This window comes from Oryctolagus cuniculus, chromosome 8, assembly GCF_964237555.1.
Source record: "Oryctolagus cuniculus chromosome 8, mOryCun1.1, whole genome shotgun sequence".
Taxonomy (NCBI): domain Eukaryota; kingdom Metazoa; phylum Chordata; class Mammalia; order Lagomorpha; family Leporidae; genus Oryctolagus; species Oryctolagus cuniculus.
In genome coordinates this window covers 41,450,373-41,478,195 of record NC_091439.1, presented here as the reverse complement: position 1 = coordinate 41,478,195, position 27,823 = coordinate 41,450,373, and the positions used below count along the sequence as shown (strand labels likewise).

General features: G+C 38.6%; 1 protein-coding gene across 6 annotated transcripts in view; it reads left to right on the top strand.

Annotated features, from left to right (window-relative positions):
• AFG2A (AFG2 AAA ATPase homolog A) overlaps nt 1-27,823 on the top strand; it is a 303,723-nt gene that overhangs the window by 228,919 nt on the left and 46,981 nt on the right. For all 6 annotated transcript variants that reach the window (XM_002717260.5, XM_051819827.2, XM_070047622.1 and 3 more), the window contains one exon: nt 22,418-22,582. In XM_002717260.5, the coding sequence (XP_002717306.3) occupies nt 22,418-22,582 (165 nt within the window). The remainder of the gene's footprint in view (nt 1-22,417; nt 22,583-27,823) is intronic.

The window sequence follows — 27,823 nt, the reverse complement described above, 5'->3', positions numbered from 1 at the left end:
ACTATGACTCTTAGAATCTGTGAACTATGTAAGCACATTTCCACAGGGTCACCAAATTCCTTTTATGCCTGTGTTTAATGACAGTACAACTGGGGTTCTTGTAACATTCTAACTTTGGTTATAAATGTTGTCTCCACAAAAGTGAGAAAATTATAATTAATTTTTTACCTACTGTGCTTAACAAAACACCAAAAATAGAGGCCCTAGATTTTCTTTCTTAAGTGGGTTCATTTTAAAGCAGTGCACAAGCATTGAAATAACTCACAATGGGCTTTTTCTTTGTAAGAAATTCTTATGCCAGCATTGTGGCCTAGTGGGTAAAGCGTAGGCTGCTGTGCTGGCATCCCACGTGGGTGCCACCATGTGGGTGGCAGGACTCCAGAAACTGAGCCATCACATTGCTGCTTCCCTAGCTGTTCACCAGTAGGAAGTTGGAATTGGGAGCAAAGCTGGGACTTGAACCCTGATACTCTTGATGTGCGATGTGGTATCCCAAGCAGTGAACTGCTATGCTCCTTCACAGACTTTTTGAATTACCCTTGTATAATTAGCTCTCCGTAAACCATTTATTTTCCAGGTTTGACTTCAGAAAGACATTGCCACCCTTTTTATTATTATTGTTATTATTTCCAGTCTTTTGCATTTGAAATGATGCAAAAATTATGGTGTCTGAATTATCTGCTTTTTAGGTGATGTCTTCTTATTTTGTGTTAATTATCCAAATGTTTTAGAAGGCCATATGAATAATAATCTGAATCTTTCAAAAGAATTATCATTTTAGATTTTAACAATAGATTAAGGTCGGCCGGCGCCGCGGCTCACTAGGCTAATCCTCCACCTTGCGGCGCCGGCACACCGGGTTCTAGTCCTGGTTGGGGCGCCGGATTCTGTCCCGGTTGCCCCTCTTCCAGGCCAGCTCTCTGCTGTGGCCAGGGAGTGCAGTGGAGGATGGCCCAGGTGCTTGGGCCCTGCACCCCATGGGAGACCAGGAAAAGCACCTGGCTCCTGGCTCCTGCCATCGGATCAGCGCAGTGCGCCAGCCGCAGCGCGCCGGCCGCGGCGGCCATTGGAGGGTGAACCAACGGCAAAAGGAAAACCTTTCTCTCTGTCTCTCTCTCTCACTGTCCACTCTGCCTGTCAAAAAAAAAAAACAAAAAAAAAAAACAAAAAAAAAACAGTAGATTAAGGTCAACAAGAAAAAACTGCATGGTGAACTTACAAAGGTAGGCACAACAAGAGAAACTAATTTTACAGATGAAAAATGAGGGATTAAGAGCAGTTAGAGTGATTTGATTCATTCATGGGTGGAAGACAAGAAACTGTCCAAGTTTATCTGAGCGATCTTCAAACCAACATGCACAAGCTGTATCTCTGAGTCTGACCACTCCTCCAGACCTAGTGAATCTAATAAGACTAAATGGAGCATGAGCTTACCTTACCTTGCTTATTTACCAGATTATCCCTGGTCTGAGGTGTGAAATGATATTACTGAGACTGCATATCAGAATCATTTGATAGGATAATGTCCTGGATCTGGTTGATTGGATCAGAACATCTGTGCGAAGGCACCCAAAGCAGTCTGGTTTTTTTGGAGTTCACCAGGTGATGGTGATGCACAATGAAGGTTAAGAACTGCTACTCTGAAGGCTTTGGCAGCTTTTCTTCAAAGGGTAGATCATAAATGTTTTAGGCTTTTCAGGCTACATTTCTTCCCTGTTGCAGACACTCAAACTACTGTTTCAGGGTGAAAGCAGCCTTAGAAAATACTTAAATGACTGAGTGTGGCCATGTCCCAATGCAGCTTTATTTTTAAGGTGTGTGACACAGGAGCAGATATTTAGCATGGTGGTAAAGATACCAACATCTCACATCAGAGTACTTGAGTTCAGTTCCTATCTTCAACTCCCGAGTCCACCTTCCCAATTATGCAGATGTTGGGAGGCAGTAGTAATGTCTCTAGTTAAATATGTGGGAGCACTGGATTGAGTACCTAGCTCCTAGATTTTGGCCCAGCCCAGCCCTGACTATTACAGGCATTTGAGACATGAACCAGTGGATGAAAATGCTCACCTTCTCTGTGTCTTTCAAACAGTAACAGTAATAGTAAAAATCAAGAGGCCAGCACTGTGGCATAGCAGGTAAAGCTGCCACCTGCAGTGCTATCATCCCATATGGGTGCTGGTTCAAGTCCTGGCTGCTCCACTTCTGATCCAGCTCTCTGCTAAGGCCTGGGAAAGCAGTAGAAGATGGCCCAAGTCCTTGGACCCCTGCTCCGGCATGGGAAACCCGGAAAAAGCTCCTGGCTTCTGGTTCCTGGCTTCAGATCGGCACAGCTCCAGCCAACTGCAGCCATTTCGGGAGTAACCAGCAGATATGAGACCTTTCTTTCTCTCTCTCTGCCTCTGCCTCTCTGTAACTTTGATTTTCAAATAAGTAAATAAATCTTTTTTAAAAAAATTAATGTATCTTCCAACCATTAGGTAAAAGCAAGTGGCAAGACCAATTTGACCCATGAGCCATAGTTTGCCAAAGCCTACACAGATGGACACTCTCTCCCTCATGCCTCACTGGGCCCCTGCTAGAGCATGTCTTAAACCTCAGGTGCATCTGCTTGTTTGACATGAGGCTTGATAAACTACAGCATTAAACCTTAGTACTGCTGCAGTTATGCAAGTTTTTTGGGTTTTTTTGTTTGTTTGTTTGTTTGTTTGTTTTAAGAAACAAAGACAAGGCCAGCGCCACGGCTCACTAGGCTAATCCTCTGCCTTGCAGTGCTGGCACACCGGGTTCTAGTCCTGGTCGGGGTGCCGGATTCTGTCCTGGTTGTCCCCCTTCCAGGCCAGCTCTCTGCTGTGGCCAGGGAGTGCAGTGGAGGATAGCCCAAGTGCTTGGGCCCTGTACTCTCATGGGAGACCAGGAGAAGCACCTGGCTCCTGCCTTAGGATCAGCGCTGTGCGCCGGCTGCGGCGGCCATTGGAGGGTGAACCAACGGCAAAAGGGAGACCTTTCTCTCTGTCTCTCTCACGGTCCACTCTGCCTGTCAAAAAAGAAAAAAAAAAAAGAAACAAAGACAACCTTATAATATGTGCTGTCAGAGTCAGAGGAGTCGAGACAAAGAACAAGTAAGTTGCACTGAAACCCTAAACAGATGCAGGATTGACAGGCATTGGGGTCACAGGTGGGCCTGGACCAGGTTTTTTTGTTTGGTTGTAGTTTTTGCTGTTTTGTTTTCTAAGAAAAGAATAAAACAGTCCCATATCCTCAGATGGTGGGGTTGATAAGAAATCACTTTCTTACTTTTTTACTTTGTTCCTTAAGAAAAAGGAGGGGTGGCAGGAATAGAAAAGAAAATCAGTGTCTTTGGGGTGAGAGGTAAGGAAAGAGCATTGTACAGCTCATTGGCTTAGGAAGCATTCATGAAGCCTGCAAGTACAGACAGGCAGCAGTGAGCACAGCTCTGCCCATCAGCACTGCGCTGCCCATTCAGTCACATTGTGTAAATCTGTCCTGCGTCTGTATCCTCAACATCTTTTAACCAGCACAGAGTAAGGTTTAATCCTGATGGAGGGGAAAGCATATCTGAGCAAACAAGGAAGCTGTTGTTTACATTTACCATATCAAGCGAAAAGTTAACAACCCCACCTGTCCATAAAACTTATATTCTGAACATGGTTTTGGTACCACCTACTATCTAACCTATTTCTTGTCTGCCTGCTTCTGTACCTGATAGGTGTCTATAAGTAGATCACCTTACATTTTGGTAATTTTTTTTAATTGGTTTCCTTTTTAAACTTGGAAAAATATATGTACCTTGAGTACATTACCGTCCAGTGGGTGCATTAGAAACGTATATTTAGGGGCAGACATTGGTATCATAGTGCCTGGGCTTGAATTCTACCTCCATTTCCAATCCCGCTTCCTGCTAATACACACCCAGGAGGCAGCAATAATGCCTCAATACTTGGGTCCCTGCCTTCCACATGGGAGACCCACACGGTCTTCCTGGCTCCAGGCTTCTGCTTGAGTCAGTGTGTTGGGGGCATTTGGGGAGTGAACCAGCTAATGGAAAGTGTGATTGTCTGTCTCTGTGTTGCTCTGCCTTTCAAACAAATAAAAATAAAGATTTTTAAAAGAAACATGCAAATAAACATTTTTGTGTCAAGTGCAGCAGAAATATGTGAGTAATATTTAGAAGTAATGTAGAGAGGAGAGTGACTGTTTCTTTGTTGTGAACAGAAGTGATTTTAAGGAGTAACTTGTTTCCTGAAGTGCATGCCATGGGAATGGCAGGACTGTTCAGAATGAGAGATCAGTATGAGTGGAGGCGCAGAGTATGCTACTTTGAGGAAACTACAAGTGGTGCAGGAACTTCAGTGATAGGTCACACTCTGAGAGCGGGGCCAGTATCCTATCTGCCTGCCTAACTGTAACCCCTTCTGTTGGAGCTAGATCCTCAGATATGGGTCATGGGCATCTTACCCAGCATCTTAACCACAAGGCTACATGCCCACTTGCAGATTCCAGATTCAGTTTAAATGAGGAAAAATTTGAATTAGTCTCAGATTAATACTGTTATTACCTTGAAAAAGGACCCTTTCAATAGAAGTGGATAGAATATATCATGCTAGTAAAAGAATGTAGTGGGAGTATTGAGGAAGTGTATTGAGCTGAATTGTTTCTGTTGTGTTCTGTTCATTCTTTTGTGCTCATCAAGTGCTGCCATTTACAGTTGTGCATTCTTCCTGAACACCTGCTGTCAAACGCATCAAGTCTTTTCTTGCACAGTGCTGCGGGTTTTTACAGAACTGAGCAAGCCCAACATTAGACAGATAGCCTACGACTGATTGATTTACTTGTTTTAATACAAACACATGCCCAGATGTTGACATACAGAAATCCTTTTTAACAGAATTAGTTTTCAAAGAACAAAGAGTATGGTAACCCTAGCACCTAATCCTGTGCCTGGCACATAGTAGATACTCAGCAAATGTTTGTGGAATTGAAACTGGTATGTGAAGCTTCAAATTGAGCACTAGAAAACCCCTCAACTCTGGAGGGAACTGAAGATCTCTAGTAGGTAGCATGTAAATGGACATGTGTAACAAGCTTCCACAGCAGCTGAAAAGTGAGCTCATAGCATATTGTAAGATCTAGGTTTTAATTTGAGAGCATTGTTCTCTTTGCAGAAAAATTAGATATCTTTTTCAAGGAAATTTTGTTCTTTATCTTCCTTTGCACAATGGGGAGGCATTGTCAAAAGAACAAAATATCAAATAATAATAAGTTGAAAGCATTGAACATTTCTACTTCAGAGCCATCTCTTAAATTGTCCTTTTCAGGTTCATGGCCTCTGCTGTTACTCATGTTCTAATTTAGGGCCCCAAGACTGTATTGGCTTCCAAACTGGAAGTTGTGCTTCATTCCTGTGCTTCCTCCATGCTGCTGCCTGGGCCCTTTACTTTTTTTGCATAGAAATGGAGCCTCTCCCTTACCTCATTAAAATGCTTCCACAATTTCTTATGAGATGAGGCCAGCCATACCTGTTATCAGTGATGACACCTAAGGATTTTTTCTTTGTGTACCTCCATATTTTTATGTCGCAAAATAACAGTGCCTGCTAAACTTTTATAGCATGTCACACATAGGATGATAACCAGATAAAATTGCCTCTGGCTACCTCAAGTCTCTGGCTTCTCCGGGCTTGCCAGCCCTCCTGACTGCTGCTGGGTTAAAAACATCTTTAAGGACACTGTTCATCCATTTTCAGTCAGACTGCTAGGAGTGTGTACCCTCCATTGTGGCCACAGTTACCCTATTGCCCTCCCAGGAAGTGGTTTGTACATTCTGCACCTCTCTTGACACAAAGTATTCCTTCTTCTGTTTTCTCACTTTCTTTCACCTGGTGAATTTTCTCCTCCTTGTCCTCTAAGCCCAGCCTACTTGGATCAGGGAAATGTTCCCAGATTTTTAAAGATTTGATGTTTTCTGTTTCCCATCAAAGTCTTATCTTACATCAGTTAATCTTGACTCTTGGAAATTCGGTTGTAATAATTTTAAGTTTAAGACATTTTCTGTGGCACCAGTAATAACTTGATTTAAAAAAAATAAATAAAATACAATTGTCATTTCTTTGGCTTTTTTCAAAGTAGTTTCTTTCCTATGTAAATTATATTGTCCAAGGGTTCAGACATGGTCATATGAAAATGACTATTGGGGTAGGCGTTTAGCCTAGCACTTGAGATACCCACATCTCAGATCAGAGTGCCTAAATTCATTCCCCAGCTCTGTCTTTGTGAATCCAGCATCCAGTTAATGCACATCCTGAAAGGTAGCAGTGGTGGTCCACGTGATTGAGTTCCTGGCTCCTGGCTTCAGTGCCAGCCCAGGGCATTGAAGGCATCTGAGGAGTGAATCAGTGAATGGGAACTCACTTGATTTTTTTTTATGCAAATAATATATGTGAGGTATGTGTTTGTAACAGTACAAATATATGTCACTACTACTCAGTTACACTCCAGAGTTTAAACATCTCAGTTTATTTCTAATGGAAAGGCTTACTAAGCTAAAGCCTATAAGTAAATAATTATGAAGAAATTTAAATTATTCAAACATATAACTAATAGGTGATCTAGAATTTTAATCTCATTAGGCTGATTCCTTTACCCTCACTTTTAACCTTATATGCCAAATTATAAACTTAAAATCCATTCATATACTCACAAGAGTCGTAATTTCTATAAAAGAGAAGACTTTAAGGGTGAGGCTTGAACAAGAGGTGGAGCTTGCCTGACAAGCAGGTTAAAATCATTGTGAGCAGGGAAGCAAAAGGTGGCATGATAAGTTTGGCTAAGAGAGGAGAGTTAACTGAAATCATCGAGGCCTGGTTAGCATGCTTCAACTTGGACTTGTTCCTCTGAGGTGCAATTACATGGTTAGAAAATAAAAGTTAGAATATTTGTCATTGGAATGACTGATACGGCTAAAGAGAGGAAGGAGAGGGAAAGAATAAGACTCCAAGCAGAAAAAAAAAAAACTAGCAAGGCAGTTATGATATTCTAGACAAGAGATTATGTTGACTTGACTTCACTGAGTAAACATTTATTGAGTGCCTTGTGTGTGCCAGGGCTGAGCTCACTGTGTTGAATAAAATGAATACAATTCCTGCTATTGCATACAGCTTACAATCTTTTGAGAGATGGTAAACAAATATACAAAAATGTAACAAAGAAGAGTGGGTAGAAGTGACAGTTTCAAGAGAAATTTAAAAGGTAATGTTAACCATGCCTGTTCATCAGTTCAATTTAGAAGAGAGAGAGAGATGCCTAAAATAAATCCAAGATTTCTTTTAAATAAATTAGAACTGTTACGAAGAACCCGGCTTTCTCCCTGGTTCATGAAACTTTTTTTCCATGAATCATGATTCACTGATATGTTTTTGTTAACGTGTAAAGGCTCCATGCTTGCTTTTCTTTTCCTAGAGGAAGGCACTCCCTGCATTTCACATACACACCCTTGTTGATCATTTAAATGAATGTGAGCCAATGGGGCCTGATTTTTCAAAGTGTCTGTTTTAATACTACAATCTCAAGCATATATTCCTGTGCTAATTACATAATAGTCGAACATTTGATGGAATATGAAATTTCATGTATTGAATTTTGAAATATATAAGGAAGAAAATCAGCCATATTAAAGAGGTTGGATGCATAAGACTCCTTCATGTGACATATTGGAAATATTTTGAGTCATTTATGTAAAGATTTGAAGAAAAGAGTACTGGTTTTGTAATAAACTAAATGTGTTTTCAGTAATAATCATGTAATACCAGCCATGGGCTTTTTGTTGTGTAAGAATGACAGAGACTACTACAGGAATCCTAGAACTGGGGGCTAGAAGAGCCAATTAAAAGATAATCTAGTACTATCTTTCTTATCTGGTCACCCACACAGATTCCAGGTGAAGTCCTTGGAATTATTTGAAAAAGTGTATGTGTGTGAGTTTGTATGTGTTTTTATTATATGTAGGGGAATTCTTGTCAGATGCAGGTAGGCCTCTGATTAAAGATCCAACTTTATTTTCACGCATGAGGTTACTGAAGGTTGTTGAAAGTGGAGAGACTGGAGGAAATCTTGGAATAAGTTCTCAAAAAGGCGGATTGCCCCATGATTTATTTTTAGATATTGTTTTAATGAAGAGGCCACAGTATCCGATGTGACCTTGGCGCCAGAAGAGTTCAGAGTATTAGCCTTGGCTTGTTTTTTCATTGAATTGTCATGTGGTAAGTTTAAAATAACATAACATGCCATCATTCAGAATAAGTTCTTCTACCCTAATATCCCAGAACAGTATTTTTAAAGAAATTCTAGGAAGGGTGTTAACTCATTCAGAGTTCTACAGGAAGGAAGGCTCCTTGCTACTATTTTTTAAACATAACTTTCACTGACAAGATCGGGCCAGAAAAAGCCCAGCTGGCTGTGGGCCCAGACAATGTTATAATCACTGAAGTGTACTCAACCTTCCCTGCCCCAGGACAGCTCCAGCCGGGGAGGAAAAGCACAGATGTATGCTGAGTGTTCCAGTGACTTAGCTGACGTGTATGCTCTACATCCTTTGCTGTTGTTCTTTCAACTGTACGAAAGGAAATTTTAAAATAGTTTAGATTTTAGAGTTTCTTAAAGGGTAAAAAGGGTAACGTCAGCTTAAAAAAATAACCAAGTTATTCATATCTTTATTTCTAGTAATTAAAATAGGGCCTAGTACATAGTAGAAAATAAATATATTTTCTTTTGGTGAAAGAATTATTTGACTTTGTTTTATTCATATTTCAGAATGAGAATTTTTTCATTTGTCTTTGATAATAAGTGTTGAACTGGCAGAATAGTAAAATAAAAAGGATTTCATTCAACATTCAGAAACCCTAGATAGTATCTTATTTCCTTTTTTTAAAACATTTATTTATTTATTTGAAAGTCAGAGTTACACAGAGAGAGGAGAAGCAGAGAGGGGATGGGAGTAGGGTAAGGTCTTCCACATCTGCTGGTTCACTCCCCAACCAGCCACATGGCCAGAACTGTGCCAATCCAAAGCCAGGAGCCAGGAGCCTCCTCCAAGTCTCCCATGCACATGCAGGGGCCTAAGGACTTTGGTCATCTTCCACTACTTTCCCAGGCCATGCAGAGAGCTGGATTGGCAGTGGAGCAGCCAGGACTAGAACTGGCACCCATATGAGATGCTGGCACCACAGGAGGCAGCTTTACCTGCCATGCCACAGTGCCGGCCCCTATTTAGTGGTCTTAAATCTCTTTGTCTTTGTCTTATTAGGGATATGCACATTCTTTGGGGAGATATTAAATGAGACTCAGTGTATGAAAAGTGCTTTAAATATTCTTTAGGACCTTGTAAACATTAATATTGTTTATCCTTCTCACCGCTTTTAATAGCCTGAAAATACTGTTTTCTTGAATCTACTAATTTCGTATATCCAATTTAGGTAGGATAGAAGTGATACTCATAATTGAAATGAAGTTTTGACATCTTTGATAAAATATGTTTTGGGGCTGGCGCTGTGGTGTAGCAGGTGAAGCTGCCACCTGCGGTGCCAGCATCCCATATGGGAGCCAGTTCAAATGCCAGCTGCTCCACTTCCGATCCAGTTCTCTGCTATGGCCTGGGAAAGCAGCAGAAGATGGCCCAAGTCCTTGGGCCCCTGCACCCATGTGGGAGACCTGGAAGAAGCTCCTGGCTCCTGGCTTCAAATCAGCACAGCTTCAACCATTGTGGACAGTTAGGGAGTGAACCAGCGGATGGAAGACCTCTCTGTCTCTCTCTGCCTCTCCTTCTCTCTGTGTAACTCTGACTTCCAATTAATAAATAAATCTTTAAAAAAATAAAAAAAAAATATGTTTCAAGGAAGCTAGTGATGTGTCATTGCTCCCTAAATGAATTAATGTTAGAAGTGAATAGTCTACTAATTATCAAATCATTCATTTTGAAACAAAGGAAATATATTTGCTATATATTTTCCTTTTTTTTTTTTTTTTTGCTTACTAATTTGTATAACTTAAGAGCTAACAGAAATTTGGTAGATACTCACCATATTCCAGGTGTTAAAATAATTACCTTTTTTTTTTTTTTTTTTTTGACAGGCAGAGTTAGAGAGAGAGAGAGACAGGTCTTTCTTTTTCTGTTGGTTCACCCCCCAAGTGGCCGATACTGCGGGCGTGTGCGGCTGGCGCACTACACCGATCTGAAGCCAGGAGCCAGGTCCTTCCTCCTGGTCTCCCATGCAAGTGCAGGGCCCAAGGACCTGGGCCATCCTCCACTGCACTCCTGGGCCACAGCAGAGAGCTGGACTGGAAGAGGAGCAACCAGGACAAAATCTGGCGCTCTGACTGGGACTAGAACCCAGGGTGCCAGCCCCGCAGGTGGAGGATTAGCCCAGTGAGCAGCGGCGCCGGCCAAAATAATTACAAAAAGTATACAGCAGCATTTTCCAAGATAGAAGTGGAACATTAGCTTTCGAGGTGATAGATGATCCATGATCAGAATTTGAGAAATTGTGATAGAATTTCTACATACTGTAGCCCTTTCTTGGAGATTTTTTTTAAGTTTTGGATGTATTATTTACTATTTTATTAGGATAGTTTAAATCTAGATACTAATTCCTGAATATTTTCTTCTTTTTCAAGGAAACCTTTTATTTAAAGAACACAAATGTCATGCATTTCATAGGTACAACTTTAGGAATATAGTGATTCTTCCCACCGTACCCACCCTCCAACCCACAGTTCCACTCCTCCCTCTCCCATTCCCAGTCCTATTCTCTTCTAAGATCTATTTTCAATTAACTTTATACACAGAAGACCAACTCTGTACTTAAAGAGTTTAACAGTTTGCACACAAAAAAACACCTGTTCCTCAACAATCAACAAGTGCTGTTAAAAGTCATTGCATCTTGTTTCTCTCTCTCTCTCTCTCTCACCTATCCACTCTGTAAAAAAAAAAAAAAAAAAAAAAAAAAAAAGGCCGGCGCTGTGGCTCAGTAGGCTAATCCTCTTCCTGTGGCGCCGGCACACTGGGTTCTAGTCCTGGTCAGGGCACCAAATTCTGTCCTGGTTGCCCCTCTTCCAGGCCGGCTCTCTGCTATGGCCCAGGAGTGCAGTGGAGGATGGCCCAGGTCCCTTGGGCCCTGCACCCGCATGGGAGACCAGGAGAAGCACCTGGCTCCTGGCTTCAGATCAACACAGTGCACTGGCCACAGTGGCCATTGGAGGGTGAACCAATGGCAGAAAGGAAGACCTTTCTCTCTGTCTCTCTCTCTCACTATCCACTCTGCCTGTTAAAAAAAAAAAAAAGTCATTGCATCTTGAAGTTAATTTCACTTTTTTTATGAGAAGCTTAATTAACTTTAAAGAAGAACCCAACAATGATACATTTTTTGCAAGCACTTAGACACAACTATAACTTATGAGACATAAGACTATCTTCCAACTAATACATTAAAAGAAAGTAAGTCCTCGATAACAAGTTTTATCATTAATTAAGGAGCACCTAAGAAAATAAGCAATGGAGTTGGACACTTAGGCATAGCTAAAACTTATGAGACATAAAAATATCCTCTACTTAATACACTAAAATGCAATAAATCTTTGAGAACAAGTTTTACTGTTAACTCTTATAAGACAACTTTTTGAGGACAGAGGTCCTGTATGGGAAGATAGTGCACCGTGAGTCCTGTTGTTAATTTAGCAGTTAACACTCTGACGTATGGTGTCAGTGATTACCAAGGCTCTTGACATGAGCTGCAGAGCCTATGGAAGCCTTTTGAATCCACAAACTTCATCAGTATTTAGACAAGGCCATAAGCAAAGTGGAAGTTCTCACCTCCCTTTATAGAAAAATTCCTCCTTCTTTAATGACCATTTCTTTCCACTGAGAACTCACCCACTGAGATCCTTCCTTTAAGACATTTTTTGCCACAGTGTCTTGGCTTTCCATGGCTGAAATGCTCTTGAGGGCTTTTCAGCCAGAGCAAAATGCCTTAAGGGCTGAATGTGAGGTCAGAGTGCTGCTTAAAGTGATTGTCATTATATGAGACTGCTGTGTGGACTGCTCCCCATGTTGGAGCACTCACTCTTCTTTAATTATATATATTACTATTACGAGACACTTAATCCTGTCTATATGATCACTTTAACACTTAAGATGGTATTTTTATCACCCAGATTAAAGGGACTTGGGATCCCATGGCAAGATTTTAAACTGTACTCTTAGAAGTAAGTCCTTAGAAATGTATGCAGAACTATACAGCTTTACAGTTACAAACTTCATATACTTCATAATTACAACTTTAGGAACATGGTGATTCTTTTCACCATGCCCACCCTCCCACTCATGTCCAACCTGACTTCCTCCTCCCTCTCTTACTCCCACTCTTATTTTTTACTGAGATCTATTTTCAGTTAACTTCATACACATAAAATTAACTCTGTGTTAAGTAAAGAGTTCAACAAATAGTATAAAAAATGTTCCTTACTGTCAATACAAGGGCTGTTCAAGTCATTCCTTCTCAAAATGTTAATTTTACTTCTACAGATTACCTTTTAGATGCTCTGTTAGTTATTACAGGTCAAGGAGTACATGTGTTATTTGTCCCTTTGGAACTGAGTTATACTTATCACTAAGTATAATGTTTTCCAGATTCATCCATTTTATTGCAAAAGACTGGATTTCATTTTTTAACCACTGTGTAGTATTCCATGGTGTCCATATCCCATAATTTCTTTATCCAGTCTTCAGTTGATGGGTGGGTTGATTCCATGTCTTAGCTATTGTGAATTGAGCCACAATAAACATGGGGGTACAGATAAATCTTTAATTTACTGATTTCATTTCCCTTGGGTATATTCCCAGGAGTGGGATGGCAGAGTTAAAAGGTAGGTCTATATTCAGATTTCTGAGGTGTGTCCATATTGTCTTCTATATATAGTGGCATTACCAGTTGACATTCCCACCAACAGTGAGATCAGGGTAACTTTTCCCCTGCATCCTTGCTAGCATTTGTTGTTATTTTTCTTGTTGTTGTTGTTTCGCATTTCCCTGATGGCTAGTGATCCTGAACATTTTTTCATGTGTCTATTCAGCATTTGGGTTTCCTCTTTTGAAAAATGCCTGTTTAAGTCCTTTTCCCATTTCTTCACTGGGTTGTTTGTTTTTTGTTGTTGTTGAGTTTCTTGATATCTTCATATATTCTGGTTATTAATCCTCTGTCAGTTGTATAGCTTGCAAATAATTTCTCTCATTCTGTCAGTTGCCTTTTCACTTTCCTGAGTGTTTCTTTTGCAATACAGAAGCTTCTCAATTCGATGTAATCCCATTTGTGAATTTTGGCTTTGATTGCTTGTGCCTCTGGGGTCTTTTCCAAGAAGTCTTTGCCTATGCAAATGTTTTGCTTGTTTTCTCCAATATTTTCTAATAATTTGATGATGTCTGATCATAGAATTTAGTCTTTAATCCACTTTGATTGGATTTTGTTTAAGGTGTAAGGTATGGGTCTTACTTTATATTTCTGCATGTGGAGATCCAGTCCTTGCTTCAGGGATTGGTTTTAGCTCCTGTGTCAAAAATAATTTGGTTATAGATGTTTGGATTGATTTCTGGCAATTCTCTTCTGTCCCATTGGTCTATCCTTCTGTTTTTGTACCAGTACCAGGCTGTTTTAATTATAACTGCCTTTAAATTTGATATTGTGATGCCTCTGGCTTTGTTGTATAAAATTGCTTTAGCTCTTCCAGTTCTCCTGTGTTTCTATATGAATTTCAGCATCAGTTTTTCTATATCTGAGAAGAATGTCCTTGGTATTTTGATTGGCATTGCATTGAATCTGTAAATTGCTTTTGGTAGTGTGGACATTTTGATGATACTGATTCTTGGAATTCATGAACATGGAAGATTTTTTCCACTTTTGTTGTGTTGTCTTCTATTTCTTTCTTTAATGTTTTGTAATTGTCATTGTAGAGATCTTTGACATCCTTGCTTAAATTTATTCCAAGGTATTTGGTATTTTTTGGTAGCTATTATGAATGGGATTGATCTTAGAAGTTATTTCTCAGATCGGGCATTATCTGTGTATACAAAGACTGTTGAATTTTGTGTGTTGATTTTATGTTTTTCTACTTTACCGAACTGTTCTATGATTTGCAATAGTCTCTTAGTGGAGTCTTTTGGATCCCCAATATATAGAATCATGTCATCTGTAAATAGGGATAGTTCGCTTCCTCCTTCCCAATTTGTATCCCTTTGATTTATTTTTCTTGCCTAATGGCTCTGGCTAGAACTTTTTGAGTGTGTCAGTAGTTTGTTCTTTTTTATTGTTGAGTAATGTTCCATTATATATTTTGTGTGTATATTCTTAAATTGGTAGACATTTGAATCATAGATAGTTTGAAGCTTTTGTGAATAGAGCTGCTATAAGCATCCATGTACAAGCCTTTGTGTAGGTAATATGTTTTTGTAACTCTTGTGTAAATACTAGAATAGAATAGTTATTATAGATTTATATATTTGACTTTTTAAGAAACTACCAAATAGCTTTACAAATTAGTTGTGCTACTTTGTTTCCATTGACAATATATTAAAGTTCTAATTGCTCCATATCTGTTCAGGTTTTGGTATTGTCAGTATCCTTAATTTTAATCATTCTTATGACTGCGTAATAATGTTTCAACTATGTTTTAAATTTGTATTGATATGTTGATTAGTGATTTTGAGCATCCTTTAATGTACTAACTAAACATATAGCTTCCTTTCTGAGGTATCTTCAGATTTTTTACATACTTACTATTGGATTCTTTTCTCATTGAACCGTAAGGGTTCTTTATATATTGCAGGTACAAATCCTCTTTTCATATTATATTGTAATATTTTGTCTAAGCCTTTGGCTTGCTTTTTTTCTTTTTAAAAGTATGTTTTGAAGAGAATTTTTCATTATAATTTTTAGAATGAGCAATTGATCAATTTTTTAAAGATTTATTTATTTATTTGAAAGGCAGTTTTTGAGAGAGATGGATATCGTCCATCCACTGGTTCACTCCCCAAAAGGTCACAATGGCCAAGGCTGGACCAATCTGAAGCCAGGAGCCGGGAGCTTTTTCCAGGTCTCCCACATGGGTGCAAAGCCCCAAGCTTTTGAGCCATCCTCCACTGCTTTTCCCAGACCATCAGCAAAGAACTGGATCAGAAGGGGAGCAAGCTGAGACTTGAACTGGGGGTGCCCACATTGGATGCCAGCACTGTAGGCACTCTGTGCCACAACTGCAGTCCCAATCAGGTTTTTATTTTATACTTAATTTTTGGCATTAGCTCTTACCTTGAGATTTAGAAGTTAATTTTTGAATATGGTATGAAGTTAGAATCTGTGTTCTTTTTTTCACATATGGTAATATGGGAGCATCATTTCTTTAAAAACTTTCTTTACTATGTGCCTTAAAAATTCAAAATCTTTGTGGATTCCTCTTATTCTGTTCTTCAGCCTACAGTTTTATCATCTAGATACTTTTACACTGTAGCATTATATCTTTTGAAATCAAGTATGGGGCTGGCGCTGTGGCATGGTAAAGCCACCGCCTGCAGTATGGGCATCCCAGATGGTCACCAGTTCAAGTCCCAGCTGCTCCGCTTCCAACCCATCTCCCTGCTAATGTGCCTGGGAAAGCAGCAGAAGATGGCTCAACTCTTTGGGCACATGTACTCATGTGGAAGACCCTGAAGAAGTCCCTGGCTCTTGGCTGCTGGCTGCTGGCTCCTGGCTTCAGATCGGCACAGCTCTGGCCATTGTGACCATTTGGGGAGTGAACCAGCAGATGCAAGATCAATATCTCTCTCTCTTTCTCTCTCTCTCTCTCTCTCTCTCTCTCTGTCTCTCTTTCTGCCTCTACCTTTTTGTAACTCTGCTTTTTAAATAAAATAAATAGATCTTTTTTTAAAAAAATCAAGTAATATCTTTCAAGGTTTTTTTTCTAAAATTGCTGTCATTATTCTGTCATTTGAAATCCATATAAATTTTATAGTAAGCTTACCAGTTTCCATTAAAAATTTTTGTGGAATTTTTATTGGAATTTCATGGAATCTATAGTTAAATTTGAAAAGAATGAATATCTTAATAATATTCAGTCTCATTATCTATGAAAAATGGTATGCTTCTGTATTCATGTAGGCTTTGGTTAATGTCAACTGTGCTCTGTACTTTTCAGTGAGAAGTTCTGTTAATTTTCCTCTCAATTTGTTTTGAATTTTTTAATGAATTTTCTTAAAGGAAGTTTTGCTGTTTAGTATATAAAATATAATTGCTTTTATAAAAATATTAAACATATATTGTGATCTTACTAGTGCTTGTTTTATGGATTCCTTAGGATTTCCAGGTGCACATAAGCAATTATATCTTCTGTAATTGAACACAGTTTTGCTTTTCTTCTCTTCCAACTTCTAACCTTCTTTTCCTCCATTGTTGCCTCATTGGAAAGTCTACTACCTCTATTACAATGTTCAGTAGAAGTTGTGAGTTATTACATTGTTCTTAGAAAATACTCATTATTTAACATTAAACATGATAGTGGCTCTAGGTTTTTAGTAGATCCCATTTATCATATTGAAGAAGTTCCTTTCTATTCCTAGTTAGCTGGAATTTTTCATGATTAGTGGACATTGAGTTTTGTCAAATACCTTTTCTGCATGTATGTGTTTTTTGATTTTCCATTGCTATAATGAAATGTGTAATTTGTAAAGAAAAATGTTTAATTAGTAACAGTTTTAAAGTCTTAGAGACCATATATTCAACCTTTGGTTCAGAACTAATGATGGGTCACATAATGGCAGGAATTGCATGCGAGAACAAGAGATCACATGTCAAGATGAGAAGCCATAGAACAGGAATGGGCCAGATTTGCTATTTTTCTAACAACACACTCTCTCAAAACTAACCAGGTCCCATGAGAAATATGTAATCCCTTCCAGGGGCAGTGCCTCCAATCACTCAATTACCTAGTCAGTAGGCTCCATTCCTGAAAGGTCTTGCTACCTCTTAATACCACCACATTGGGGATCAAGCTTCTACCACATGAACACTTGGACGATAAACTGCATGCAGCTATAGCAATATTAAAATGATCATGTAGGTTCTCTACTTTATTCTGTTGATATGATGAATTATACACTTTAGATATTTGAATCTTAAACCAACTTTGCATCCCTAGGGTAACCCTGAATTGATTATGATGATTTGTCAATCTTATATATTGTTAGATTGTATTTGCCAATATTTGTAAGTGATCTTTGTTCTGTGTTTAGTGGGATTGGTGTGTAATTTTCATCTCTTGTAATATATTTTTGTTAGATTTTGGAGTTAATATGTTGACCTTGTAAAACAACTTGAGAAGTATTCCTTTTCTGTGTTTCAAAATGGTTGTCTAATTTTTGATGTTACTCCTTTTTTTTTTTTTTTTTTGGTAAGCTTGAACTTTTCTTATTGGGAAAGTTGGTCATAATGTGATTGAATTTTTTAATGAATTCAGTTAAATTTTTAAGAAAAAATATAAGATGAAGACTTTCATTTGTGTTGATTTTAATAAATGTACTTTCTTTTACTTTTTTTAACGATTGATTTATTTATTTGAAAGTCAGAGTTATACAGAGAGAGGGGAAGCAGAGAGAGAGAGAGAGAGAGAGAGAGATATCTTCCATCCAATGGTTCACTCCCCAATTGGCCGCAACGGCCAGAGCTGCGCCAATCAGAAGGCAGGAGCCAGGAGCTTCTTCTGGGTCTTCCACGCAGGTGCAGGGGCCCAAGGACTTGGGACATCTTGTACTGCTTTCCCAGGCCACAGCAGAGAGTTGGATCGGAAGTGGAGCAGCCAGGTCCCGAACCGGCGCCCATATGGGATGCCAGCACTTCAGGCCAGGGAGTTAACTCGCTGTGGATTTTCTAAGTAATTTACTTTCATTGTTGAATTTATCATTACTAAGTTGGTCATAATATTTTTTACCATCTGTATGATCTGGAGTAATAACTCTTCTTTCATTTCTGATGTTAATGATGGGACTCCTCTTTCATATTCAGTCTAGCTCTACCCTTTGTTTCTGGTTTTTTTTTTTTTCAAACTTTTATTTAGTAAATATAATTTTCCAAAGTACAGTTTATGGATTACAATGGCTTTTTCCCCCCATAACTTCCCTCCCACCCGCACCCCTCCCATCTCCCGCTCCCTCTCCCATTTCATTCACATCAAGATTCATTTACAATTAGCTTTATATACAGCAAATCAATTTAGCATATATTAAGTAAAGATTTCAACAGTTTGCACCCACACAGAAACACAAAGTGTAAAATACTATTTGAGTACTAGTTATAGCATTAATTAAACACCTAAGAGTAATTGTGTATTAATTACAGAGTTCAACCAATAGTTTTAAGTAGAACATAAAAAATACTAAAAGGGTAAAGTATTAAGTTCTTTTTTTTCTTTCTTTTTTTTGTTTGTTATATAGTTATTTTTTTATTTAATAAATGTGAATTTACAAAGTGCAACTTTTGTATTGTTGTGGCTTCCCCCCCGCCAACCTCCCTCCCTCCCATGGCCCTCCCCTCTCCCACTCCCTCTCCCATCCCTCCCTTCATCGAGTTTCATTTTCAATTACCTTCATATACTGAAGATCAACTTAGTATATGCTAAGCAAGGATTTCAACAGGCTGCACTCACACAGCCACACAAGGTATAGGGTATTGTTCAACTAGTAGTGTTGTTTTTAAGTTTCATAGTAGAACACATTAAGGACAGAGATCCTACATGGGGAGCATGTACCCAGTGACTCCCGTTGTTGATTTAACAATTGGCACACTTATTTATGAAGTCAGCAATCACCAGAGACTCTTGCTATGAGCTGTCTAGGCTATGGAAGCCCCTTGAGTTCACCGACTCTGAACTTGTTTAGTCAAGGCTGTATCACAGTGGAGGTTCCTTCCTCCCTTCAGAGAAAGGTGCCTCTCTCCTTGATGGCCTGTTCCTTCTGCTGGGGTCTTGTTCACTAGGATCTTTCATTTAGATTGTTTTTTGCCACCGTGTCATTGATGGCCCATTCTTTCTGATCTCACTCTCAGAGATCTTTCATTTAGGTTTTTGGTTTTTGTTTGTTTGTTTTGGGTTTTTTTGTTGTTTTGTTTTGTTTGCCAGAGTGTCTTGGCTTTCCATGCCTAAAATACGCTCATGGGCTCTTCAGCCAGATTCGAATGCCTTAAGGGCTGATTCTGAGGCCAGAGTGCTGTTTAGGACAGCTGGCATTCTACGAGTCTGCTGTGTATCCCACTTCCCATGTTGGATCATTCTCTCCCTTTTTTATTCTGTCAGTTTGCATTAGCAGACACTAGTCTTATTTGTGTGATCCCTTTGATTCTTAGACCTATCAGTGTGATCAGTTGTGAACTGAAATTGATCACTTGGACTAGTGAGATGGCATTGGTACATGCAATCTTGATGGGATTGTATTGGAATCCCCTGGCACATTTCTAACTCCACCATTTGGGGCAAGTCCGATTGAGCATGTCCCAGATTGTACATCTCCTCCCCCTCTTATGCCTACTCTTATATTTAACAGGGATCACTTTTCAGTTAAAATTTCAACACCTAAGAATAAATGTGTGTTGATTACAGAGTTCAACCAGTAGTATTAACTAGAACAAAAAAAATATTAAAAGGGATAAAGTATTAAATTGTACATCAACAGGACATATTCAGTCTAGCTCTACCCTTTGTTTAATTTGTTTATTATTTGCCTTCCAGTCCATTGATTTCCCCAGTCATCTGCATTGTTTCTTACCCTTACTCTTCAGCTTTCAGTTGTAGATTTTAGACTTTCTTTCCTACTATAAGAATTTACAGTTACTAATTTTTTTATAATCACTGCCTTAAATGTATTCTACTAATCTTGATGTGTCAGCTTTTGATTATAACTCAGTTTATTCTGGTTATATTATAACCAGTTTACTCTGGTTATTTCCTTTGTAATTTCCTCTTTTATTAGGACTTATTTTAAAATGTGCTTTAGGATTTCCATGTTTTGGGGGCTTTCTTCTCTGTCTCATTATTCATTCCTAATTATGTGGTCAGGGGAATACTCTAAGGTTTCAGTCCTTTTGAATTCATTGAACATTTTTTTATGGCCATTATGTAGCTATCTTACATATCAATAATCAGGTCAAAGGGGCTAGTAGTCTTGGTCAGAGTCTTCTATCCAGATTTGTTTCTAGATCTATCAATTGCTAAGATAGAGGTGTTAAAATCTATTGTAATTATATAACTATCATATGTTTATCCCATTAATCATGTCAATTTTGGCTTTATATATTTTCAGCCTGTATTTTTAGGATATGCATGTCAAGAACTGGAGATGCTAGGAATTTTCCCTATTTGAAAGCTAACAAGTTAAGTCTGCCATAATTTCCTGAAAGCTAGCAAAATACATCAAATTCTTGGGTCAGAGACAAAGACAGCTTGTTAGTCACAGAACATCATCTTTTGAATATGTGCTAAATTCTAATTCCCACTAAAACCACATAGGGATTAACTGTTTTTATTTTATGTGGTGTTTTATGGTGGCCCTAGGTGCATTTTCAGGGTATTGTTTTGTATTAGTTTGTTTTTGTTTTTGTTTTTGTTTTTGTTTTGACAGGCAGAGTGGATAGTGAGAGAGAGACAGAGAGAAAAGTCTTCCTTTTTGCCGTTGGTTCACCCTCCAATGGCTGCCACGGCTAGTGCGCTGCGGCTGGCACACCGCGCTGATCCAAGGCAGGAGCCAGGTGCTTCTCCTGGTCTCCCATGGGGTGCAGGGCCCAAGCACTTGGGCCATCCTCCACTGCCTTCCCAGGCCACAGCAGAGAGCTGGCCTGGAAGAGGGGCAACTGGGACAGAATCCGGCGCCCCGACCGGGTCTAGAACCCGGTGTGCCGGCACCGCTAGGTGGAGGATTAGCATAGTGAGCCACGGCGCCGGCCTTGTATTAGTTTTTTATTTTCATGCAAGTGTTCTTTTCCTTTATCTGGAAATTATTTTTCCTTCATAATTGAATTATTTTTTTCAGTGGGAAGAGATTTCTGGTATGACATTTTTATTCTTTCAGTACTTTCAAGATGTTATTCTCCTGTTTCTTTTGTTCTCCATTGTTTTGGTTTGAGAATTACGGGTAGTTTGAATCATTGTTCCTTGTATGCAGTCTAGCAGTTTTTAGTGTTTTCATTATCTCTATATTTCAGCAGTTTGACTAATTTTTGGCCCCATATAGAAGTGTTTTCTCCACCCCCTTTTTATTTCCCTCCTGAGATCCTGTGTACATATCCAAGACCTTTTGATATAGTTCCCCAGAATAATCTTTTGGTGTACATTGTATCATTTCACCTTCCTAATTAATACCCTCCAGTGACTTCCCATTGGGAACATTCCCATGCTCTTTGCCAAATCTTTCAAGGCCTTACAATCTACCTAAGTGTCTCTGACCTCGTTTCCTACCTCTTTTCTCTTTATTCACTATACTTCTACCATATTGGATTTTTTTTTTCCTTTCCTAGGAACATGCCAGTTATTGTTATTACCTTTACACTTCTAATTCCTTTTTTGTTGAATGCTCATCCAGAAGATTTTTAAGCTGCCCCATTCCCTCAGGAGGAACATACACACACATTTAGGACATAAGTCTCCTTTTTAATGGTGTTATTGAGATACAATTCACATTCCATAAAATTCATTAATTGATTTTTAAATATAATCTCATGTATGTTTGTCCATCACCACAGTCCATTTTATACATATCTTACTTGTGCTGTTTCCAAAATCAAGAACAATGTCTTGTATGTAATAATATCCTCAATAAATTTTTCTGAATGCATGATTTTATTACTTCTAAAGTAATGTAGGTATTTATATTGAGTAAAATATTAGAGAAGTTGATTGACTGCATCCAGCTGTAGTCATACTCTTATTATCAGAGCTTGATATTTTGAGGCCTCATTGAAACAGCTAACATTTTAATCCACATATTAGGAGTTTTTGAAGGAAATTACAGATTACTTCTGTTGATGTAATGAGTGCAAATTGTATTTACATCTCAAAGAGGGAACAATTTTACCTTTCTTGACAGCTTGACCACTGCTGAAGACCATGAATTCTCCCAGAAATACAGCATTTCAATTTTCAGAAGTGCTCTTGACATGCTTGTTTATATTTTCTAAATAAATTACATAATCTCTACTACTTGCTTCATTTGCTAATTGTGGTACTAATGGGGTCTTCCTCAGATACTGGACCCTGGGTCACTTTGATGTGGAATGTCAGTTCTGAGCCTGGTTAATCCATGTTGCCCCAACTTTTCTCTATAGGCTTTGATGCGGCCTGGAAGAATTGATAGACTCATCTATGTGCCTTTACCAGATGGAGCAACAAGAAGGGAAATATTTAAGCTACAGTTCCACTCTATGCCAATCAGTAACGAGGTTGACTTGGATGAACTGGTCCTCCAAACTGATACATATTCAGGGGCAGAGGTAAGATATTTCTCCCCAAATTACCTTGCTGGGGAAGAAGCAGTGGCTTGGGGTCATTCAGCAGAAGAAACAGCCAGCTGTTTCAAATGCTTGGATAACAAGAAATCTTAAAATTGAATATGTACAACATGACAGATTATCACTAAATTAAGTTGCATTTTATCTGTCTTTATTGTCTTGTTTTTTTTTTACCTGTTATATTATTTTTGAAAATAATTTTCATAGATATAGCATATTATGGTGAGAATGATGGAATAGAAATAGATTCTCCTGTTAGGCTTCTTGAAGTAGCAGTTTTCACTCAGGCTTTTCTGAACTTTGGTTTCTTTAGGGTTATCAGATGGAAATGATAGTACAACTTTCTCCATTGTTTTTTCAAGGAGATTATAGAAGCAAAGTTAGGATATCATGAGTATAAGGGGCTTAGCAAAGTAAATGCATAAATCTACTTGTATATTAAGGGAGATTCTCATAAAAATGGTAAAAGGGGCATTTATACTTAAGTGTGAAGATACATTCTCAGCAAGAACTTCAAGACCTCTGTGAAAATGTTAAAATAACTTTTATGTATAATACATGAGTAGTTTTTACTTGCTTTAGCAGCTCTTTGCTTCGGATGTTTTATTTGCATAAGAAAACTCCATTAAATGATTGTGCAACTTTCCTATACACACTTCTTAACAAAAGGACTAACTATATACCGCAGTACCAAAATAGCTCTGAATAATACTGATTCAGATTTGTACTGGAAAATTAATATTTTTAAAGTAAGAAATTATCCAGTAGGTCATGATTCTACATTGTTTTGCTTGTGATTGTTTTCATTCATCTTCTGTGAAAACCAAAGAGATTAACACATTACAAATCATTGATGGTATTTGGAAGTGTAAGGTAGGTAACTTTATGTGTGGGGTGTTAATTAAAATTATCTTGGTCATATCTAATAACAACTACCAAAATAAATGCCTAGCTGTTGTTTTGCCTTAAGAACTCTGGATATTTGGTTTTCTTCCTTTGAATTTTTCTTCTTCATTGGGGAAAAAAGCCGTCTACAAAGCAGCTTGCGAAGCAGTTTGCAGCACATGCACCTTTCAGTCCTATCTGAAGCAGTAATCTTTACAGGCAGCTCCTTGGCATGACCTTGAAGCAAGTTCAAGTGAACGTGCAGTTACTGTTAAATGACTGCTCTAGGATTTCTAGAATTTAATTTTTGATGTGAGACTAAAGGCTGGCATACTGTATATGATACAATAATTTATAGGAAACAGCAAGGAGAAGAAACCATAAATCTTTCACTTGAGTAAAGTGGAAGAACAGTTAGCAAGGTATAAATGTGCCTTTCTCACTTTGAAGTAATTCATGGTAGTAACTTAGATGTGGAAAACAAAAATAAAACTCACTGAGATTGTGTCTGACTAAAAGGAAAAAATTCATTTGGTGCCAGCAGTTATTGTACCAGCTTGCTTAGTTCTTCTCTAGTACATCTTATTTGATCAAAAATGTAAACACACTTATGATTACTTTTATATCAGATCTTCTAAGAATGGTTACAGGAAAAGTAGCTGAAAATTCTGTCTTTCCTTTAATTACATTACATTAATTTTATAATGTATGGATGGGGGAGGGACATCCTCTGTAGTCCTGTTATAATCAGCAACTTCATAGACATTTTATCCCACAGAGATATTCCAGTCATTCTGTAGTTTTAAGTTTGGATGGGACAGGCTTCTTCCATGTTGAGTTGGTTTTTTTTTTCTCTTTTTGGTCTGAATGGTGAGGCAGTTCACACAGGTTTGTGAGGAAAACATTACCATTTTTTACTTAAAAATCCATAAATAGGAAAAGTTAGGACAGGTAAAACCTAGCTTCATATAAAATATAAGAGCTCATCTTCTTTATCTTTGTCTTTTCATCAGAATGAAAATTATGCTACAATGCTTGAAAGCTTGAAAGTCAAAATTAGTTTTGATTTTTTTAATAGTAAAGTGAATTCAAAGCCAAAAACCTCAGTTACATGACTCCTACAGACTCGATGCTTTGCATCCACTAATGTATTTATTTCTTCCCTCCAGCAAATACCATATCCTTCAGCACTGAACCCGTAGTACATGTTAGCAAACACAAGGTAAACTACAAAGGAAAAGATTTAAACTTTGTATGTGGGAAAAGTAGACTTCCAGTTGTCATGTGTCCTAGGAAGAGCTTGGTGACTTTGTAGCAGTGCACCCTGCAACAAGCACAGTCACATTCCTGGGGTTGGAATTGGCAACTTTTGCAAAAAATTTAGGATATTGATCAGAGTTCCCAGAACTCTTAATTGTTTTTTAGAAATAAAATATTTAAGTAGGGAGAAACTTTTCTGTTTTCAGTTAAAGCCTTGTAGAGGATGATTGAGATGGAGGTGATACTAGTGCTTTTAATGACTAGGTATGGGGGAGGTTACTTTAAAAATATTTTCTTTTCTTTATGAAAAAACAAAAACATTTTACCCAATCAGCATTTTTCCATAAGAAAAAAATAGTCACAGTGTTTTAAATAGCTTCCTATATCTTTACTATGTTACTCCATTTTCTCTGGCTAGAAAAGGTACACAAGAGAGTTGAGCCTTTTTTTTAATATAATTAATTTATTTAATTTGAAAGGCAGAATATGGAGAGAGAGAGATCATCCATCAGCTGATTCACTTCCTAAGTGGCCACAAATGGCTAGGGCTAGGCCAGGCTGAAGCCAAAAGCCAGGAGCTTCATCTAGGTCACCCACGTGGGTACAGGAGTCTAAGCCCTTGGGCCATTTTCTGCTGCTTTCCCAGATGTGTTAGCAGGGAGCTAGATCAGAAGTGAAACAGCCCGGACAAGAACCGGTGCCCCTGTGGGGTGCCAGGTGCTTCTGGTGGTAGCTTAACCTGCTGTACCACAATGCCAGCCCCTGAAGGATTCTTTAAGCCTCATGAAGATTACAAGATCACCAGTAGGAGGCACACTGTAGTCAGTAGGGAGCAGTCACCCAGCCAAGGCTGCAGCTGGCAGTGTCTTTGAGCCATCTTTGCTGCTGCCACTTACTACCTTGCGGCTTTGGCCCTCCTCTTCAGCTTCTTGGCTGTAGCTGTCGGTTGATGGAAAAACATGTTGCCATTTAAAAGCAGATGGGAATTCAGCTCAAGAGGAAATAAGTCATTTTTGATCGTAACTATTGTTTTCTTTTGCTTTGTTTTTTGTTTTTTTTTTTTAAGTTATTTGTAGCAGATTCCACTTCATTTATTCATTTGTCTTTTGTCAAATGATCCTTAGTACAGAAAACATTTATCTCTGACAGGAAATCAGTTGTCACAAATATGTGCACATGACCTTTACCATTACTGACCTCATGGCCTGTATGCCCTGTATTCAATGAGTAAAATATGTAACTTCCTCTTTAATTTGGATTGAATATTTATTTGCATTTGTAAGTTACCCTTTTTTGGTAGATTACTTCATGAAGTCAAATTGATAGTGCAGTTTATATAAGAGTCAGATTATCAACTATCCATGGCAATTATAGTAGGTATTTCATATATCCAAATCTGAGAATTCAACTTCTAAGAAAGGCAATGGGGCAGAATTTTGGTGTTGCAGTTAAATAGGCCTTTAAAGGAATCATAGCTCTTTATTTCAGGATGGTTTTAGGCAAGTTATTTATTGCCTTTGAATTTCAGTTGCCCCATTTGTAATATCTCTGTATGAATGAACTTGTCTTTAGTGTTAAATGAAGTAACAGTTTAAAAGCACCAAGACACAATGCCTGGCACATAAAAAATGGATCATGGGTATTATTTCCCTTCATTCTTTCTCCCTTTTATCAGTGTTGCATAAGATAGGAACAAGATAGGAATGTGTTGCTTTTTCTTTTTTTAAAAGATATATCTAGTTATTTATTTGAAAGGCAGAGTTACAGAGAGAGAAAAGGAGAGTCAGAGAGAAAGATCTTCTGTCTGCTGGTTCACTCCTCAAATGGCTGCAATGGCCATAGCTGGGCCCATCCAAAGGTAGGTGCCAGGAGTTTCTTCTGGGCCTTCCACATGGGTGCACCGGTCCAAGTACTTGGGCTGTCTTCTGCTGCTGTCCCAGGCCATTAGAAGAGAGCTGGATCCGAAGAGGAGCAGCGGGGCCGGCGCCTTGGCTCACTTGGTTAATCCTCCGCCTGCAGCACTGGCATCCCACATGGGTGCCGGTTCTAGTCCCAGTTGCTCCTCTTCCAGTTCAGCTCTCTGCTGTAGCCCAGGAGGGCAGTGGAGGATGGCCCAAGTGTTTGGGCCCTGCACCAGCATGGGAGACCAGGAGGAAGCATCTGGCTCCTGGCTTCGGATCGTCGCAGCACCGGCCGAAGGGCCAACCAACAGAAGGAAGACCTTTCTCTTTGTCTCTCTCTCTCACTGTCTAACTCTGTCAAATAAATTAAAAAAAAAAAAAAAAAAAAAAAAGAGGAGCAGCTGGAACTTGTACCAGTGCTCAAATGAGATGCTGGCACTGCAGGCAGAGGCTTAACCTGCTATGCCAGAGCACCGGCTCTGGGACTGTGTTCTTACTGCCTCAATAACCAGGTAAATAATTTATGTAAAAGCTGAATAATAATTGAGTTTGCCTCCTATATTTAAGATGTAAAACTTTGCATACTGTAGTGACTTTAGTGTCATCTCAGCAATACAGCTTTAGAAGGTCTTTTAAAAGCAACTTATTAGATTTAACTACATCTCACACTAAATTTTTAATGTCTCCACTTAATGTAAACTTACATCTATTTATTCCTGTTTTGTTAGAAATGTCTGTCTTAACCTTGAATTCTGTTTTGTAGTCTGCATCCTCGTGGGTCTAATAAAAGTTGAAAATCTTCATGCCAGCTTTACATTTAAAAAATCACCTTTTAGTGTGCCTCATTAATTCAAGAAGGGTTCTATTCACTGTGAACAAGCTATTATAGCTAATAAAAAGGGAACTTTAAATCACTTTTCTATCTTGGTGATTAACAGTCCTTCTGACATCTTCTCTTTTTTCTCCCTCACAGTGGAAACAGAATGAGCAATTATAACCATTTAGAATATCTCACTCTTCCTCCCTGAAATCTTCTTGAGACAGTGTTTCCCAAACTAAAAAATCAGCATAGATATTCAAACTTGGCCAATCTATCCAACAGCACATCTGAGACAGGAATAAGGATCCTAAAGCAGGACAGACACCTTTTTCTCCACTTACTGCACTTGCTGTTCTA